The 20,140-nt window shown below is 49.7% G+C and overlaps 1 protein-coding gene across 6 annotated transcripts in view; it reads left to right on the top strand.

Annotated features, from left to right (window-relative positions):
* LOC120733539 (caskin-2-like) overlaps nt 1–20,140 on the top strand; it is a 54,222-nt gene that overhangs the window by 24,929 nt on the left and 9,153 nt on the right. For 3 of the 6 annotated variants that reach the window (XM_040031810.1, XM_040031809.1, XM_040031811.1), the window contains 12 exons: nt 1,275–1,372; nt 1,475–1,620; nt 2,879–2,974; nt 7,080–7,210; nt 8,875–8,983; nt 9,340–9,448; nt 10,876–10,970; nt 11,618–11,735; nt 12,146–12,319; nt 12,963–13,037; nt 14,251–14,381; nt 16,018–16,084. In XM_040031810.1, the coding sequence (XP_039887744.1) occupies nt 1,275–1,372; nt 1,475–1,620; nt 2,879–2,974; nt 7,080–7,210; nt 8,875–8,983; nt 9,340–9,448; nt 10,876–10,970; nt 11,618–11,735; nt 12,146–12,319; nt 12,963–13,037; nt 14,251–14,381; nt 16,018–16,084 (1,349 nt within the window). The remainder of the gene's footprint in view (nt 1–1,274; nt 1,373–1,474; nt 1,621–2,878; nt 2,975–7,079; nt 7,211–8,874; nt 8,984–9,339; nt 9,449–10,875; nt 10,971–11,617; nt 11,736–12,145; nt 12,320–12,962; nt 13,038–14,250; nt 14,382–16,017; nt 16,085–20,140) is intronic. The other 3 variants (XM_040031812.1, XM_040031813.1, XM_040031814.1) reach the window with 3 other exon arrangements.

Raw genomic sequence — 20,140 nt, forward strand, 5'->3', positions numbered from 1 at the left:
GAGCCGTTTGTTGTAAACAGATGTGAACAGTTGCTCTGTTCTCACAAAGAGAGCTTTCATCTTCAGAGTTAAAACAGCAGCAAGACCGTCTGCGGTCAGTCAGGCTCAGTCTGTTTGTGGAAGTAGGATCCATGTCATCAATATTCAGACCGAGCCTCGCAGATGTGAGCAGAATGATGCAGGAGTCCCACAGACGAGCAGCTCTCATCAGCCCTGTCTGTCTGCGATGGTCGGGGGGCCGGCCGGGTCCCACCGGGTCGCCGCTGCAGTCGCCCGCAGGTCGAGGGCGTGGCGTGTGTTCGTTTGGTCGCAGTTGGAATGTGAAAGAAGCCGATCGGAGCCGTGACGTTCCAGAAAGGCGGAGCTCCGTTTATTCTAGGCGTTTGTGCCTGCAACAGGTTTCATTCATGAAGCGAACATGGAGCAGTTTCTGCATGAACGATAACATACGGACACGCCCACCTCGGTGACACGCCCACCTCGGTGACACGCCCACCTCGTTCAAGCTGGTTCATCTGCACACACAATACCATGTCAGACGTGAGCCCGGCACATCTGGACGTGCTCCCAGGTGTTGCCGTTACCTGCACCCACAGGTCTGTCTGACTCACAATAGTCGGCCTCCGCCCTTCTCTCCATGCGTGCGGCGGCGAGTCCAGGCACCGCGGAGCGTTTGTTCAGCCTTTTGTTTGGTTCTCAGACACACCCCGATCACAGAACGGAGTCTGGATGCAGGATTTCAAGTCACCACAGGATCTCTGTTGTTGTGAGGAAGAAGAGCAGCGCTGCTTTCAAAGGCGCTTTGATTCTGTGTGAATGAAGCCAGCGGCACACACACTGATGTGGTGTGTGTGTGTCTGTGTGTGTGTGTGTGTGTGTGTGTGGCTGATGGCATCCAGCTGAGCCTCACGCTGCAAACAGGATCTGAAGCTGCTTTCAGTCTGAAACACACGCCGCTCTGTCGAGCTGTGAAAGTGACGCCTTTGTGTCGCACGCACACACGCAAACATGACACAGCACAGGAAGTTCATGAATAAAGCGTGAGTGTGTGTGTGTGTGTGTGTGTGTGTGTGTGTGTGTGTGTGTGTATGGTTACCCCAAAGGGCGAGACACTGGGAGTGTCACTGTGTCGACTTCCTGTCTTAATTTCAAAGTTTGGGAATATTTTCCATCACAGTTAATGTTGGAAAAGTCAAACGAGTGAAAACTAGAAGGCGAGGGTTGTTTGACTTTAATGCTCTTTGTCTCTCTGTGTGACCTTCGACCCCTGCCAGGTTCTCAGCGCTGCACCACGCCGCTCTCACAGGGACGAGCGAGCTGCTGGCGGCGCTGCTCGAGGCTCAGGCCACCGTGGACATCAAGGATAGTAACGGTAAGGCGCTCGGTTACACCGCCTTGTGATCGGCTCCGCCTCCACGTGTTTTACAGCGACTCGGCTCACACCGACGGTTTTTGTGTTGTTGGTGTCGTGCAGGAATGCGCCCGCTGCATTATGCAGCCTGGCAGGGAAAAGCCGAGTCGGTCCTGATGCTGCTGCGCTCCGGAGCCTCGGTCAACGGCGCCTCACTCGACGGCCACATCCCGCTGCACCTGGCTGCTCAGTACGGACACTACGAAGTGGTGAGTGCGAGCGCAGTCTGAAGGTGACACGCGTCACCGCTAGTCACATGACCTGTGGTCACATCACTCAGCCTGGAATAGATGTGTGTTTATATGATGGCAAAAAATGAACACAGACACACACGTGCAGACACACACAGACACACACACACACACACACACACACACACACACACACACACACACACTCAGCTGTTTCCTCTTCAGGTGTGTGTTATTCACAGTGGCAGGTCGAGGTCACTCTGTTAAACACTCTGGGTAATAAATAAGTCCGACAGGAGGGAGGAGCCCGGGTTGGTGGATTCAGGTGGTGCTGGTGGAGGAGGGAGGGGTAGATTTGGAGCGTTTTGGTGGTGCAGCAGCCCAGATGTGAGCCTGAGGGGGAGGAGGAGGAGGGGGGGTGTTTGGCTGATGAAATGAATGCAGCAGGTTTGCGGGTTAATCCCGGGTCAGCTCTGAGTCGTCCCGCTGTCACACACACCGCTCGCAGTTTTGAGGCCAGGATTAGCATGAATGTAGGTGAGTTTACATCCGTGACCCCGACGGTGGCGTGCTAATCTGGACGTTCGAGTCTTGTTTCCGGGTCAGAACAGAGCTGTTAGCAGATCCTCCTGACAGCATGGATGTGAAAGACTAAGAGCTGAGTGTTTGATGTGGAGTCAGATTCACATCGCGCCCTCTAGCAATGATTGATCCGTGACTTCCTGTCCTCCAGGTTTACTTCCTGCTGGACAATGAGCGCCTCGTGTTTGTAGGGCAGCTGTGGTAACGATGACGGCTCACGCGGAGGTCTCAGCATCGCTGACTGATAGTAGCAGCGGAGTGCAGCGCTGCTAGACGCCGCAGCGCCTCTGTGTCGGCGTCTACAGAAGCTTAGCTTAGCTTAGCTTCTTCACGGCACCACACAGGATTTTACACCCAACAGTGACGTGCAGACTCTCAGCTTCAAGTCAACAGGCTGAACAAAAGTACTGAAAGTGCTGCATCAGCCATTTTCATACACTGCCTGATTATCAGAGGCTCAGAGTGAGCAAACAGACAAATGTCCATGTAAGGTTTGTGTTTAACGCCGGCGCTCGTGGGTGGAGGTCATGTGACTGATGAACGCAGGAGCGGCTCTGAACCGAGGACCAGATAAAGGATTATATTCAACTGTGAACCAGGCAAAGCTGAATAAGACTGTAACTGTGTGTGTGTGTGTGTGTGTGTGTGTGTGTGTGTGTGTGTGTGTGTGTGTGTGTGTGTGTGTGTGTTGCAGTCTGAGATGTTGCTGCAGCATCAGTCTAACCCGTGTCTGGTGAACAAAGCCAAGAAGACTCCTCTGGATCTGGCCTGTGAGTTTGGACGAGTTAAGGTGAGCGTGTGTTTGACGATCATATAAAGGACTTTTATTCTGCAGTCAGTCTCTGTGCACTTTACACAGATACTGGGAAAGTTCTTAGTTTTGGACTGAACGTCTCTGAAGTGAAAAACGGTCAAAAGAATAAATATGTGATGGATTCAAATTAATCTGTAACAAAAAAGCAAAAGAATAAAAAGGACCGAAGACAACAGCTGTGTCCTAAAAACGCAGCCCACATCCTTCGGAGGACGCGGCCTTCGTGGTCTACGTGGGCCGCGTCCTTCGAAAACCGAGAAGGCCGGAAGTGAGCGGCTGTGAAATGTGACGGTCGAGCCTTCAGATCTGCGTCACCGCTGTCTGGGTGGAGTTAATAAACTTGCCGTCTGCTCCTTGCTGTCTAAAATATAACAGGACGCTGGAGTAAACTCTCGACCGTCTCACACTTCCTGTTTATCAGTTTTCTGTTTGACGTTTATTCAGCTGTGTAAAAAAAAAAAAGAGGAGGAACCCACCCGATGGATTAATAAAGTTTAATTTTATCTAATCTAATAACTTTGATCTCAGCCAAACCGATTTACTGAGGAACAAATCAAACACTGAAAAAAGCCCAACAAGAACATTTTTAGGTTGTCCGAGTGACGTATATATCACGTTTAACCTGAGTAGCGACAGACCGCGGGGGTCTGAAAACGATGAAGCTGGGAGTTCACTGTTATCGCCCCGGCTCCAGTGACCCTCGACCTCCCGGTCAGCTTTGAGCTGGTGGGTAACAGACGTCTCTGAAAACGTCGCAGCACTTTTGCAAATATGCGGTGTCTTGATAAACAGCAGATACTTGAAGTTTGCACAGCTACTTTCTCACCTGAAAATATGTTAAGAGTTTATTTTGTGACCCAGAAAGATTAATAAGAGTGATATTAAAACTTAGTAGCAGCCGCCATTGTTGGAAACTGGAATCGGCTGGGCCGTGCTATGAATTCTGGGATATGGTGGACCATGAAGGACACACCCGACCAATCCTTCAAATCCGGGGAAATGAAGGACGCATTTGAAGGAGTCGATGACTTGGGGACGGCCTTCCTCGCCTGGCTGTGACGTAATCGGCCTTCAAATGCGGCCTTGGGAGGATGCAGCCGACGTTTTGGGACCAGTGTTGGGTGTAATGCGTTACTAAGTAACGCGTTACTGTAATTAAATTACTTTTCCACTGAAAAAGTAGAGTAACTGATTACTGTTCATTTTTAGGTATTTTAATTACAGTTACTTACAATGTGCTTGCGTTACATTGTAAAATAATTAAACTCGCTGAATGTCATTATTTAATTTCAATAATTTGTCGTCTAAAGGTAAAAGTAAACTCTGCTCTTTAACATGGCTGTAGTGCAGCTGCGCGTCATTTCACACCAGTTTGCTGCACGGTCGTTTTCTACAGCGCGAGCTGTCGGACGAGTGGCTGTTTCATGACGTGGACATGTTCCCGTCTCTTCACTTTTCGGAAACAAGCAGACAAGAACTTTACAGTAATCTGTAAAAACTATGGGCTGCTGTTCATAGCAGGAGTAACCTACTGAAGCGCCTGACACAGAGCATAGACGAACACTTCTGAGCGATCCTTCATCATCCATCACCGCGGCAACTCCCGCTAAGCAGCAAAACCTGATTTTACTTCAGCAGCACAGACGGTGCTTAAAAAATGGCTGCAGGCGACACTGTGGAAGAGATGCTGCCGCTGCTGCAGAGTCTCCGTCTTTAAAAAATGTTTTTACTATTTAAAGAGTTTAATTTCTATTGTTTGCCCACTCAAGGTTTAGAGGGATTTTAAGAAGTATTTAGTTAAATTACTTATTTAGTAATTAAGTTACTTTTCTGACACAGTAATTAGATAAGTATTTTAAATACAATGTTGACTAAGTAATTAGTAATTAATTACTTTTTTAATGTAACTTACCCAGCACTGTTTGGGACACAGCTAAAGTTTTTCCCACAGTCTGTGTGAGGAGCCTCCACGGTGGCAGGAAGAGGCGGAGTTCACAGTACTGCCCTTCTGTAGGCTTCCAGAAGTGGGCCAGTAAGACAGAGTGCTTTTAGGAAGCGGGTCTTAAAGAGAAGATGAACTGCAGACATACGTGGCACTTTTGCTTTTCCAGCCGCGCTCATCAGGTGGATCGTTCTGTTTTCAGGCTGGATTTGTAGACGACCTCCTGTCAGCCATCTTTGTTCTGAGTCATGTGTTTGTGCTGTTGGAGCTTTTTGAAACGGTCTTGTGCTAACAGACGATCCAACGAGGCTGATTGGATGTTACTGAGCAGTAATCAGTTATGTGCTTTTATCAGCTAGCATTAGCCGAAAGCGTAGCGCTCCAATTTGGCCGTTGCACAAAAGCCCAGCAGCCAAAATGCTTCAAAGCCTCCATAAACCAGTGGCTCAGGACTCCCAGTCTGCAGCAGCAGAAAGCCCCGGTGCTGATGCTGGGATTTGATGAAGAGGAAAGAAGAGGAACCATGAAGAAGAGGAGCACAGATGTGGTACAGACAGCTGTGACAGCAGCCCAGAGCCGACGTGTCGTACAGCAGATCCTCTCACACGACGTTTTCAGGATTTCATGACGCTCGTCTTTGGTCACGGGGATGCTGGGGGGTGGAGTCTGTCCCTGTGGGTTACAGACGGCGTCCCCACAAACACGGGAGCACAGACGTGCGTCGGTGAGCTTTGGCCTCAGCTGCCGCTCACGATGTCGGGGCGTGTCGCCCGCAGCTGCTGCGTTTCCGTTAAGCTCCGCCCAATCAGCTGGTGCTCAGCTCCCTCTCCTCAGTGATCAGCCACACGGAGCGACGCTCATCGCCGCGGGTCGGCGTCCCTCCTGATGATGTTCCTCTGATGATACGAGGGATCCAAACCAGCTTCTGCTGCCACAGAGTTTTGTTTTACTCGTGTTGTCTCCTCGGTTCAGCTGAACTTCTCTGTCTCTGCAGCTCAGGTGTACTCACCTGAGCTGCCGTGTGGCCATTCAAGAGTTTCATAACTGCTCTCCGAGGTCATTTATCAGCTCCTCATCACCTGCAGAAATCCTCCTCTGAGAGAACAGAGGGAGAATACAGTTGGTACAGTACTTTCGTTAGTGCTTATTTTCACGTTCAACGCAGCAATCCTGTATGTGAGTTTGGGGGCGGGGTCATCGGGTTCACATGAGCGCACTGCTGCCTAAAGCGTCCAGCTGTGTCTCACACTAAACATCTGGATTGTGTCACTGATGTGTTAGCTCACGCTCACCTGTGTGGTCGTCGGCAGGTGGAGCCGTGCTGTGGGTGTAGCGAGTGAACGAAAACATGCTGAACGTGGAAGATTTGACAACTGATGGACCGACGGCGGAGCTAGCACTCATTACGTGACCTGTCAGCTGTCCGCACGCACAGGCTCACGATGATGATGATGATGGTAGCCAGTCCAGTCATTACCAAAAAGAGTAAAGAGGTGCTACGTGTCTACCAGTCTCATCTTAAGTCTCAGCTTTCTCCACTTCCTGTTTCACAGGATGTCCGTCCAGGATCAACCTTCATAAACCTGCTTGAAGCCCAAAACTTCAGGATTTGGAATTTGGGAACTTTAAAAGCGCTCAGGAGGAGTCTGTTTTCTAGAACGGGGAGGACAGGGAGCTGACGTCAGCTGGGACGACAAACACGAGCACGTGTGGGAGATATCAACCCAAACCTTCATAATTATCAACATAGCACAGGTCGTCCATCGCCCTGCTGTCCACACGTTTCTGCAACCAGACGAGTGGAAACGAGTAATCCACGACCTGTTAGTGTTTTGCTCTGTCGTCCATGAAACAAAGTCTGACGTGTTCGTGTGTGATCGGCGGGCTGTGAACGTGATCCCTGGTTTGACGTCACCGTGTCCTGGATCATTTGTTGAATAGAAATCACTGAAGCTCTGAGGAAAGATCGTCCAAGTCACACGGAGCTGGTGATCTTATAATTATGGGATGTTTGTTTGTGATCTGTGTTAATGAGCTGAATCTTCCCGAGCTTTGGCTCTGCTGTGGAAACAGGAATCACGATGCACCGTGGGAGCTTCTGACTCTGGGAAACTTCTTCTCTTTGACTCCTCCCCTCAGGTGGCCCAGCTGCTGCTGAGCAGTAACATGGTGGTGGCGCTGCTGGAGGGCGAGAGGAAGGAGCCGATGGACTCGGCCTTCACCACCCCGCTGCACCTCGCCGCTCGCAACGGGCACAAGGACGTCATACGGTGAGACGAGAGCGCTTCATAACTCTCTGTGTGTGTGTGTGTGTGTGTGTGTGTGTGTGTGTGTGTGTGTGTGAATACGCTGAGTGTGAAAGTGAGTGTGAGCTGCAGAGATGCTGCAATCAGAGGGCAGAGCTCCTGTGGTCTGTGGTGTAACCGCTGAGCCGGCACACTCGCACGGGGATGGTGGAGCTGGCTCCGTGTGTGCGTGTGTGTGTGTGTGTGTGTGTGTGTGTGTGTGTGTGTGTGTGTGTCTGTGTGTGTGTTTTTATTTCTGGGAGTCTTCTTCATGCCTCGCGTTCCCTGCAGAGATATGAAATCCACTACAACGTCTGTGACCCAGTTTCACAGCTTTTCATCCCGCTTACAAGTATTCCTCTGTGTGTGTGCGTGTGTGTGTGTGTGTGTGTGTGCATGTGTGTGTGTGTGTGTGTGTGCAGCTGAATCTAACAGGCAGTATTTTAGACGTTTATTTTCACCTGCTGAATAATAAGTGAGAGAAAATGAGGCCGAGCTGTTTCACTGAATCAAGGCTCTTCTTTCCTGCGCTGTTTGTTTCAGTGTGAAACTGATAATATCACTGACACCATCATCACTAGTGCTGGGCCATATCATACTGTTCACGGTAATACCGGTATAATGTTGGGCAACGATAAGGAAATGAAATATGGCGATAGAATATGGGTAACACGCGCATGCGCAGTGCCTTTGTTTTCATACGCACATGGCGGCAACGGAGAACGAGAAGAGCGAAAGCGGATCGTTGAATGAAACGATGAACCAGAACTGGTTTGTAAAAATGCTGCAGCTTCACTGGTGTGGAACTGGTTTAGCTTTCGTCCCTCAGATACACAACAAAGCACTATTTTTGGTAGAGCATGCTAGCGGGCCGTCGTTATTACCGTGTTGTTTGGAAAATACGGCGCACTTAAAATCAATCCTTTGATTTTTCTGAAAGTCGACAGAGCCCCTTATAACCCCGTGTGCCTTATGTATGAACTCTGGTTGTGTTTACTGACCTCGAAACGATTTTATGTGCACGGCGCTCGAAAATCTGTCAGATGTTTCAGTACGACTTTGCTAAGCTACGAAGCCGCACCGCTTGATGGATTGTTGGAGCATTACGGCTATCGTAGGCGGAGCCTCGCGGAGTGATACGTACTGTGCTTGTATTGTGTGTGTTTAACCTCTTTAAGTTTTGTGGCTATTATACATGGTTATGCTGAGGATTTGTCGGCCAGTTTCCACTGAAATGCCTTTTGGTTAAACTGTCAGCGAGGAGTTTGCATAAAAAACAGCTGCTTGTTTAAGTGAAAATACATTAATGGGGTTTTTGCACTAATACAGTTGTGGAGTTTTGTCTCGCGTCAGTTATATCGTTATTGCACATTTTCAAATGTATATCGTGATAAATATTTTTGACCATATTGCCCTGCCCTAATCATCATCACTGATCACTGTAATACTGCACAGTTCAAGGCAACAAGAGTGACGAGAAGTGCGTCCATCCCACCTGCTGTTAGTGACAAAGCTCATTATTAGGACTCTGCTCAGTGTGTGCAGCTACAGTAACTGTGTGAAATGTGCAGACGTGTGTAGCAGGAGGCATTCGGCCGAAACAGGGATGTAAAATTAGCCCCGGCTGTGAGTCGTTGCTCTGCTTTCAGGCTGCTGCTGAAGGCCGGCATGGACATCAACAAGACCACCAAGTCTGGAACAGCTCTGCACGAAGCGTCGCTGTACGGGAAAACTGAAGTGGTCCGACTGCTGCTGGACGTGAGTTTATTTCCTGCATCGTGTGCATGTGCGTGCGCGTGAGTGTGTGTGCACGTGTGTGTGTGTGTGTGTGTGTGTGTGTGTGTGTGCGTGTGTGTGTGTGTGAGTGTGTGTGCGTGTGTGTGTGTGTGTGCACGTGTGTGTGTGTGTGTGTGTGTGTGTGTGTGTGTGTGTGTGTGTGTGTGTGTGTGTGTGAGAGAGAGATCTGCAGTATCTGTTTAAAACATTCGGTTGATGTCCAATGAAATTCAGATTGAGATTTGATGGATGATTAATGGATGCGATGCTGTGAGTGAAGAGCGGGTCCTGCAGCGATATCACTGAAACAGCTTCGTGTTGTGTTGTTGTCGGTGCAGGCCGGAGTGGACGTGAACATCCGAAACACCTACAACCAAACGGCGCTGGACATCGTCAACCAGTTCACCACCTCGCACGCCAGCAGGGACATCAAACAGCTGCTACGAGGTCCAATCAAACCCAGCTCGGCTTCCTCCTCGCTCCCCCACCACGTCTGCTCTGCCTCAGCTCCAAATGCGCTTCTTAAACACGAGATCTGTGACACAAAGCGTTGCTCTGCCGTGCTTCCACCTGACCACCTGATCACAGCGGCCGCGTATAAATCTGCAGTTACATAACGTTAAACTCTTATCTGTCGTTGTCATGGCTTCAAAGAGCAGATCCAGCATCAAAGTTAGCGGCGCTGCACATGCGGCGCGTGAGCGCGCTCCGTAATCCTGCAGCGTTTGAAGCTCCTGTGGGAACAGACTGAGGGAATAATGAGCGGTTGTGTTGAAGCAGTGATTGAAACTCGGACGGAGTGTTTCCCGCCTCGTTTACTGCTGCCGAGCGGAGATGAATAATTGGTCCGTGCTCGGCCGGCACGCGCCGCAGATGAATTATTGATGTGAGCTGTTAGCGCCTGCGTCAGCAGCCGCTCGTGTGTGGTGCAGAGTCGGGCTGACAGTCCGTCGAATGTGTTTCAGCTTCTATAGAAAACGTTTGCTTGTTATTCTCTGCGTGCGCTGTCTCGCTCCGTCTTTGTGGAAGTGCTGAAAGTCACAACGTGGAAGTTTCCTCCGCATTAAAATTTCAGGCCTGCTGTTATTAGACGCTTATTCCTGACGGAGACGTGTTTTTTACACTCCGTTTATTTCACTGAACTCAAACTAAGACTCTGCAACATTTTAGCCGAAGAAGGTACGGCGTCGGCTAACATCACGTGACATGTGTTGGTTCCTTCTCAGTTCACCGTGTTTGTCGCCACAGTTGCTGCAGAAGCATCCGTGTTCTTGTTGCGTCTCACAGTCCAAACACACGCTACCTAATAAAACTCTGAGCGTTTCACAGCCAAACAAAAGTTAAATGAATTTCACCGAAAACTAAAGACTGAACAGAAAACAGCTCAGAGATACAAAAGAACGATGCTGCTTATTCACTCAGACTTCCTGTGCAACAGCGAGTGATAAATAATACATGTGGATATTTACACTGTTATATCCTGACATATTCTGCCAAGCTAATGAGTCATTTCCACGTTTGTAATCAGGAGAAAATGAATCAGCGTTTGTGTGTGACGGTGTTTGGGATAACTATCGAGCTCATAAAAAGATGCTTACAGCAAACTGCACACCTGGACTGAAGCTAGCAGCGCAGCTGAAGTCGTTTTAGCGCTGACATTAGCCGTAACTAACTCAGCTAAAATAAGCTCATTTTGCATACGTTTGTTTTTGTAAATAAGATTTTTAGCTTTTAATAATTAGTGCCTTAAAGTTCTGCTCATACATATTTGGATGCTGTTTATTAGCTGTGAAATAACACAAGTCGTAACTTTAAAAACTAAAAATGAACCTGTTGTTTTTGTTCTCACGTACTTCCTGTTTGTGTTTCTTCAGATGCGACGGGCGTTTTGCAGGTCAGAGCTCTGAAGGATTACTGGAACCTCCACGATCCCACCGCCCTCAACGTCCGGGCCGGAGACCTGATCACGGTGAGGCGCCCGGGCTTTGACCTGCCAGCTGAGGGGATGCAGATGGAGCCACGGAAAATTACAGCTCATTAAACAAAACACATTTATCTGTGTGTGAGATGTGACGAGTGTTAGGCCCACGTTTAGTTTTTTTTAATGTAGCATGAAATCACAAACGCGCCTCAGAGGCAGGCGGAGACGAGTCCGCACTTCCTGTATGAAGGTGGCGTGCGTCACACCGAGTTCAGTCAGGATGATATGATATGAACTAACCACAGATCTGAGCCACTTCCTGTGAGTGAGTCACGCAGGTGAGCAAAGCCGAAGGTGTCGAGGTGATGCAGGTACGAGGCCTCGTGTTGAGACCTGCGTTCAGTGTTAAACCTGACGGAGGCCGGCGGGGGAGGCGCAGCGCTCCCGTTCTTGTGTAAACAGCAGGAAAACCCAGACTCTTCTCCGGGAGGTGTGAAGTAGTAAAACAGCATTTACAGTCAAAGCTCTGCTGGTGACGCACTTCATAGTTATTCCAAACTAATACGTCTTAATTAAGACTTTGATGAGCTGCTGCCGCGAAACGCTAACCCGAACATTTGACGTGTAGCTCGTTGTAACTGAAACCATCCTCGAATGATGCTGTGATCTGAGGTTAAGGCTGAGGTCCTTTGCAGGTGTTGGAGCAGCACGTGGACGGACGCTGGAAAGGCCACATCCACGACAGCCAGAGAGGCGTGGACAGAGTGGGCTTCTTCCCCCCGACCATCGTGGAGGTCATCAGCAGGAGGAACGGTCAGTCGGTGCGAGGTCGCTGCTTTAGAAATGTTCTCGCAGGCGTCGGCTGAGGGGTCAGGTGCACCCACCTGTCTGTTAGTCGCAGCATCAGATACGTCTCTCTGTCACACACAGAGGCCCAGAATCAGATAAATAAGGATTGTTTTGAGCTGGGAATCATGCAAAGCCCCCCTCAGTGTGAGTAGAACGAGTCTTCACTTCCTGTAGGAGTCGATCGATTTAAAACCCCGCCCCCTCCCCCCCTCCACCTGAGACAGAAACTAATCCGCTTGCTTGCAGACCATCCCATGCTCCTCGCTCCGCCTTCCAGCATCCATCTCTCCATCCACACCACATAATCACTCACCTCCACCTCTAACCATCAGCTTGATAACCTCCCCCTCCTCCCTCCCCCGTCTCGCCTGTAGGGGGCACCCTCTCCCGGCACGCCTCTCTGCCCACCCAGCGCCAGCAGCTGCTGTCCAGAGCCCCCCTCTCCTCCAGCCTCAGCTCCGCCCCTCAGACCGACGACTCCTACGCTCTGTATGCACCCCCCACCCACGTGGTGCTGCCGCTGCCCAACGGCCTCACGACCAGCGCAGGTACACACACACACACACTCACACACACTGTCGTGGTGTCGCTGTGCTGATTGGTCAGTTTGTTGCTCCATTGTTTCAGATCTGTTACTGCTGTTCTCATGTTCATGGATCATTTTAAAACCACGCCTTCTTCTCTCACACACACCACAGTAACGTCACACTGCAGAGCGTGTGTGCTGATGTTAGCCGTGTTACATGCTCCGCCTCCTCCACACAGGCTGCGTCTTTGGCAAAACTTTAGAAAAAGAACGTGATGCTAATGCTAATGATCCACGGCTAACACTGCAGCCACACGCACAGATCACAAAGGTGTGTGTGTGTGTGTGTGTGTGTGTGTGTGTGTGCGTGCGTGAGTGTGTGCGTGCGTGTGTGTGTGTGCGCGCGTGCATGCATGCGTGTGTGTGTGCGTGCATGCGTGCGTGTGTGTGTGGGTGCATGCGTGCGCGCGTGTGTGTGCGCGTGAGTGCGTGTGTGTGGGGTCCTTCCTGTCACCGTGTCTTTGAGGTGACTCATCACTCACCTGCACAGGTGTGACTGTAGCTTGAACCCTGACCTGTGTCCTGCACCTCAGCCCACCCCCTCAGTCAGCCCCCCTCCCCTTCCCTGACAGAACCAGGTCCATCCGAGTCTCTGTGTCTGATAGGTTCGTCTCCGAGCCGTCTGTCTCAGTCTGGGTGTCCCTTCGAGGACATCTGGGTTCTCAGGGACTCGTGTCATGGTAAGAGCCCCCACTAACGTCAGCTCTTCCTCCCCGGCTGCTCTGAAGCTGCTCCGCTGCCCGCTCAACGCTCTGCATCAGGACCCCACACACCAAGACCGCCAAACGCCCCTCACTCAGTCTCAGGGCGCCTCCTGTAGCTGCCTGGCATTACCTCGGGCCTCCTCGTGATGTCTCAAGTTGCTTCATGTTGTCGAATAATCGTTTGTACGTCTGTTCGCGCCCTCTGATGTCACCAGTGCTATCACTTCCACCATGACGCCGAGTCTGTTTGAGAGGGGAAGCTCCCAGAGAAAGCAAACAGGAAGTTGGCTTCAGATGTCGAGCTTTGGTGCTCAGTAGCAGAAAGTTCAGTCTTTTCAACAGTGAGGTGAGCGTGCTCAGAGCTAAAAGGCTGTTCCTGGCTCAAAACACACTTTGAAATAATCTAAGAGTTTAGGAAGTTTGAGACGTGGTGGTCTGCTGATCGCAGCTGGACTTTTTAGGTTCTTGAACACGTTTCTCCTCTGACTTCACGCCTTCGGATGGCAGCTGAAACATCTTCAGGAACCTGAAACAAAGTCCAGTTACGTCCAGCTTCAGCGCCTCAGGCGACCCTAACCTGTACGAGTGAGAGAAACCTCCACCGCTTCAATGTATGACTGAATGAGATGGTCAGTCCTCTCTTTCAGACCTGCTGCAGCTGAGACTTTACCTCACAGCACTCAAAACTAAATGCAGATACATCATTTAGTCCCCTCGCCGCTCATCACGCCAGTTGTGTGAAACCAGCCGTTAAAGAAAAGGCGGGAGAGTCGTCCTGGTGTGTCGGGTCCAAACACTCTGAATGATGCGCTGTGTCGCCTGCTTCAGCCTGAACTCGCGCTCTGAGCGTCGGGCTCCCACAGGGGAGTTTGCAGAGCTGCGTTTGTGAGCACGGATCAGGTGTGTTTGAGGAAATGTTGTGCATGATTCGATGCTTTTCTCTCAGCGGCGGCGGATCAGCGGGAGAATCTTTTGATCCTGACGTGATTCCGGGTCGATTGAGAAGCTTTCCAGCTGCTCGTGCAGCTCAGGTAGATGTTGCACGAGCAGCTTCCCGGTCAGACTCGTGCCTGCAGCTGTGCTCCCACGCATCCCGTCCGCCACCCCCCATCTCCCCCAGCTTCCTCCAGCCTGACGTGCGTTGATGGTGGCTGGCGGGTTTGTTCATTGTTGTGTTTTTGGTTTGCAGCTGGAGACAGAAACAGCGTCGGGAGCACCGGCAGCGTGGGCAGCACCCGCAGCGCCGGCAGCGGGCAGAGCACTGAGAGCAGCCACGCCCCCAACGGACTGCAGCACCACGCCAGTCACCATGACAACAAGGTACAGCGGATGCACGTGGACACATAAGCACCTTTTTTTTGAGCCCGTTTCTCAGATTTGGAAACTTTAATCTGGGCGAGTCTCTGATTTGAATACAGAAATGCTTTGGACTGAGTCGGTTTCACTACCACAGCCCGACTGTGACCTTTGACCCCCTGAAACACACTTTTATTGATTTCTGGAAAAGGATTTAGGAGTTTACATAAACAGACCTCGGTAAGCTCGGGTGTCACGAATCACGTGACACACAGAATTAGATGAGGAAATGACATGTGACTCCTGACACGCCGAGTACATCTGATGGCTGCAGATGCTACAGACAGCTTGTGTTTTCAGTTCTGCCCTGTGAGAAGTTATCACTGCACTGTGGATGGAAACATTTCATATTTGACTTGAACTGAGTGAACGCTCACATGTCTTATTATTGCTTTTATCAGTTTACAAAAGAAGAAGAAGGGGGGAGGATTTACTGAGTGATGCTGGAAGTCGGATTCACAACCTGGAGGCTGGAAAAGTGTTTCAGGAATCGCCCCCACACCTTGTAAAACTTGCCGCTGTTATTACTAATCGCATACCGGATCTTTTCAAGGCTCAGATAATACATAAGGTCCCTCAGCCATTGAGCCTGGCTGGGCAAAGGGGCAGCCCTCCATCTTAGTAGGATTGTACGTCTAGCTACAAGGGAGGCGAAGGAGAGCGTGCAACGCTGTGACGAGGTCAACCGTGCATCAGCCTCCCCGGTGGTGCCAAAAAGCGCAACTAATGGGTTAGGATCCATATGGTGTCCAAGAGTTAGGGACAAAGTTTGAAATATATCTCTCCAGGCTAGGGCACGCCCAGAACATATGGATAAGGGAAGCCTCCGCACTCCCACACTTATCACAAGAGGGGTCAACATTCGGATACGTACGAGATAGTTTGACTTTGGAGAGATGGAACCTATGCACGACCTTAAATTGTAAAAGACAGTGGCGGCACATAGGGATGTGGAGTTAACGTGAGTATTAAGTCTTGTGTATCCATAGACAATGACTGATTTAAATCTTGTTCCCAGGTGGTTTTAATCCAATCTATCGAGGAAACGTTCATGCTCACCAGCCTGTCATAGATAAGAGATAAACCCTTTACGTGTTGGAACTAGAGTAAGGTGCATATCCCCTGGGCTTGCAGCTGGAGCTACCGGGAAATTTGGAATCTGAGATTGAAGGAAATGTCTGATCTGCACATATCTGCAAAGATGTGTACGTGGGAGATTAAACTTTTCAGAAAGCTGAGCAAAAGATGCAAAGGTATTGTCAAAAAACAGATCATTGAAACATGTCATGCCAATCTCGAAATATAGGATCAGATAATGATGGCTGAAAAAAAGGTTAGAGAAAATTGGACTCAGAAGGGAGAAGCCTGTTAATCCAAAATGCTTATCACATTAATGATTTGAATACCTGAGAGTCAGACTCAGTAAAAGCTCCTAAAATGACCTAAAGATTTGCTGAAATCTCTCATGTGTCACGATTTGCACAGATTTGCCTTTTCATTTATAGTTTTTCTTCTAAATTATTTTATTTTGTGTGTTGATGTGAAGCTCTGTGCTGCTCGCTGACTGCGCCGCTGCTGTTTTACATGTTTTTATGTGCAGGCGGCGCCCTCTGCTGTTGATCCAGGGCAGTCTGCAGACTTTAGCAGGCCGGCCGATCATCCTGCAGGTACCTATTCAGTTCAATTCAATTCATTATATTACAATAATACACACAGTGAAAAATCCCAAAATCATATGACGCCCTATGAGTAGAAAAACCCCCCCTTTTAAGAGGAAGTAACCTGAGGCTCAGGGAGGGGCGGGGCCATCTGCTGCGACTATCTGTGTGTTGAACAGTGTTGGGGAGTAACAGAATACATGTACTGGTGTTACATATTTAAAATACAAAATATGAGTAACCGTATTTCCTTACAGTTACCGTTTAAATAGGTGGTAATCAGAATACAGTTACTTTGTTGAAATAAATAGAATACTCGGCAGTCATTTCCTGTTTCATATGTTAGGCTATCCCCTCTCTATGCTTTCTCCAATTTTGGTGATTAAATGCAGTGGAGGGTAGGTGTAGGTCAGTTGGATGAGCATGCAAGCATATGGTGCATAGCTGAGAGCGGCCGGCCCGTGTTCAAGTACGACCCGCGGCACTTTACTCAATTTCCTTCTGGGATTAATACACTGATTCGGATTGCTGAAAACCCAAACAAAACACTCAATAAGAGGCTCTAATGTAAGCGTCCTGTTAATAGTGTCAGTTACGCAATGGACCCGGAGCCAGCACAACAGAGCCAGCAGTGCACGGGCAGGAATTCTTACTTGGAATTTCCAACACCACTCCATAAGAAGTATTGGATTCAGTATCTTCGATGTTCTATTGCTGTGTGATTTTTATTACTATTAATGAAGGCTACTCGCCACCAAGCTAACATTATTAGCTGGCGTTAGCTGAGGTTAGATCATAGACTGTTAGACTGTTTGTAAATACTCAAGATTTCCTGAGAACACAGCGCAATCTTTCCACAATTGGAACGGCAGTGTACTTGATGACATCACAGCTCCATCCCCTCTTAATTTAACTGTGATTAATATTTGCAATGGAAATTACACATGACATAAAACTTACTAATGATGTAGTAGATTTCTTTAAGAAAAAAAAAAAGGTAATTTCAAAAAGTATTTTTTAAGCACTTTGGCAAAATTTGCTTTTATGTATCATCTGTTTCACAATGTCTAATAAGCTTCATACAGTTAAGCACAATCACTACATGACAGAAACACAAGCTTAATCTCTCTTAATAAACATAGTACACATGTATGCCTGAATAAAAACAAACAGCTGAGATGTTAGAACACTTTCAGCCTTCAGGATCTCCATGTATCTCCATGTATTGTCACATGTGATGTGACAATAAAAGTGATTTGATTTGATTTGATTTGTATTAACATGCTGTTTTTAGACTTGATGGATAGCATTAACAACCTGCTAGCTGCAAATAATCATGTGCAGTTCCACATGATTATTAACAGACAAAAAGAAAACATATTACTGATACAGAAATATTTTTCTATACGAGATCGCTGCAAAAAGTACAGCCTTACCTAATGCCCACCTTACTGTTACTCATTTTATATTAAGATTTAAAAATCTAGTTGATATTGGTATGGCGAGCAACCTTCAGCAATAGTAATAAATCACACAGCAATAGTACATCCATCCATCCCTTTTCTTCCACTTATCCGGGGCCGGGTCGCGGGGCAGCAGCCCAAGCAGAGAAGCCCAGACCTCCCTCTCCCCAGCCACCTCCTCCAGCTTATCCGGGGGAACACCAAGGCGTTCCCAGGCCAGCCGAGAGATATAATCTCTCCAGCGTGTCCTGGGTCTGCCCCGGGGCCTCCTCCCGGTGGGACATGCCCGGAAAACCTCGCCCAGGAGGCATCCTTGTCAGATGCCTGAACCACCTCAACTGGCTCCTTACAATGTGGAGGAGCAGCGGCTCTACTCTGAGCCCCTTCCGAATGGCCGAACTTCTCACCCTATCTCTAAGGGAGAGGCTAGCCACCCTTTGGAGGAAGCTCATTTCCGCCGCTTGTATCCGCGATCTCGTTCTTTCAGTCACTACCCACAGCTCGTGACCATAGGTGAGGGTAGGTCGACCGGTAAATTGAGAGCTTCGCTTTTACACTCAGCTCCCTCTTCACCACAACAGACCAGTACAGCGTCCGCATCACTGCAGCCGCTGCACCAATCCGTCTGTCGATCTCCCGCTCCCTTCTCCCATCACTCATGAACAAGACCCCGAGATACTTAAACTCCTCCACTTGGGGCAGGAACTCATCCCTGACCCGGAATGGGCACTCCACCCTTTTCCGGCTGAGGACCATGGCCTCATATTTGGAGGTGCTGATTGTCATTCCCACCTCTTCACACTCAGCTGCGAACCGTTCCAAGGCAAACTGGAGGCCATCACTCGATGAAGCCAACAGGACCACATCATCTGCAAAAAGCAGAGATGAGATCCTGAGACCACCCAAGTGAAAGCCTTCCGCCACTTGGCTATGCCTAGAAATTCTGTCCATAAAAACTACGAACAGAATCTGTGACAAAGGGCAGCCCTGGCGGAGCCCATCACCCACTAGGAACAAGTCCAACTTATTGCCGGCTATGGGGACCAAGCTCTTGCAATGGTCATATAAGGACTGAATGGCCAAACACCCCATACTCCCGGAGCACTCCCCACAGGACCCCCCTGAGGGACACGGTCGAATGCCTTCTCCAAGTCCACAAAACACATGTAGACTGGTTGTGCAAACTCCCATGCGCCGAGAGGATAAAGAGCTGGTCCAGTGTTCCACAACCAGGGCGAAAACCGCATTGTTCCTCCTGTATCCGAGGTTCGACTAGCGGACAAACTCTCCTTTCCAGCATCCTGGCATAGACTTTCCCAGGGAGGCTGAGGAGTGCGATTCCCCTGTATTTGGAACACACCCTCCGGTCCCCTTTCATAAAGATGGGGACCACCGCTCTGGTCTGCCAGTCTAGTTGTACTGCCCCTGATCTCCACGCAACATCACAGAGACCTGTCAACCAAGACAGCCCTACAACATCCAGAGCCTTCAGGAACTCGGGGCGGATCTCGTCCTCCCCAGGGGCTCTGCCACCAAGGAGTTGTTTAACTGCCTCAGTGACCTCTCCCCCAGAGATTGGTGGGTCATCCCCTTCGTCCCCAGACTCTGCTTCCACCACGGAAGACGTGCCAGTGGGATTGAGGAGGTCCTTGAAGTATTCCTTCCACCGCCTGACAATTTTCTCAGTCGAAGTCAGCAGCACTCCACCTGCACTATACACAATACAGGTAGAGCACCACTTCCCCCTCCCGAGTCGCCCGACAGTTTGCCAGAATCTCTTCGAGGCAGTCCCAAAGTCTTTTTTTCCATGGCCTCTCCAAACTCCTCCCACACCCGAGTTTTTGCTTCTGCCACCCCCCGCTGCATTCTGCTTGGCCTGTCAGTACCTATCAGCTGCCTCCGGAGTCCCACAGGCTAACCAAGCCCGATAGGACTCCTTCTTCAGCTTGGTGGCTCCCCTCACCTCTGGTGTCCACCATTTGGTTCGGGGATTACCACCATGACAGGCACCAACTACCTTGCGCCCGCAGCTAAGTGCAGCAGCTTCAGCAATGGAGGTGCTGAACATGGTCCATTCGGACTCAATGTCCCCAGTCTCCCTCGGAATGCTGTTGAAGCTCTGCCGGAGGTGTGAGTTGAAGATCTCGCGGACCAGGGCCTCTGCTAGGCGTTCCGAGCACACCCTCACTGTACGTTTGGGCGCACCAGGTCTGTCCAGCATCCTCCCTCGCCACCTGATCCAACTCACCACCAGGTGGTGATCAGTTGACAGCTCAGCCCCTCTCTTTACCCAAGTGTGCAAAACATAAGGCCTCAGGTCTGGTGATAGGATTACAAAATGGATCATCGACCTGTGGCCTAGAGTTTCTTGGTGCAACGTGCACTTATGGACACTCTTATGTTCGAACATGGTGTTCGTTATGGCCAAACTGGTTTGCACAGAAGTCCAGTAACAAAACACCGCTCGGGTTCAGATCCGGGAGGCCATTCCTCCCAATCACACTCTTCCAGGTCTCACTGTCGTTGCCCACGTGAGCACTGAAGTCTCCCAGTAGGACAACAGAGTCCCCAGGGGGAGCTGCCTCCAGTGCCCCAACCAGGG

The sequence above is a fragment of the Simochromis diagramma genome, unplaced genomic scaffold (genome assembly GCF_900408965.1).
Source record: "Simochromis diagramma unplaced genomic scaffold, fSimDia1.1 OVJJ01000228.1, whole genome shotgun sequence".
NCBI classification, from domain to species: domain Eukaryota; kingdom Metazoa; phylum Chordata; class Actinopteri; order Cichliformes; family Cichlidae; genus Simochromis; species Simochromis diagramma.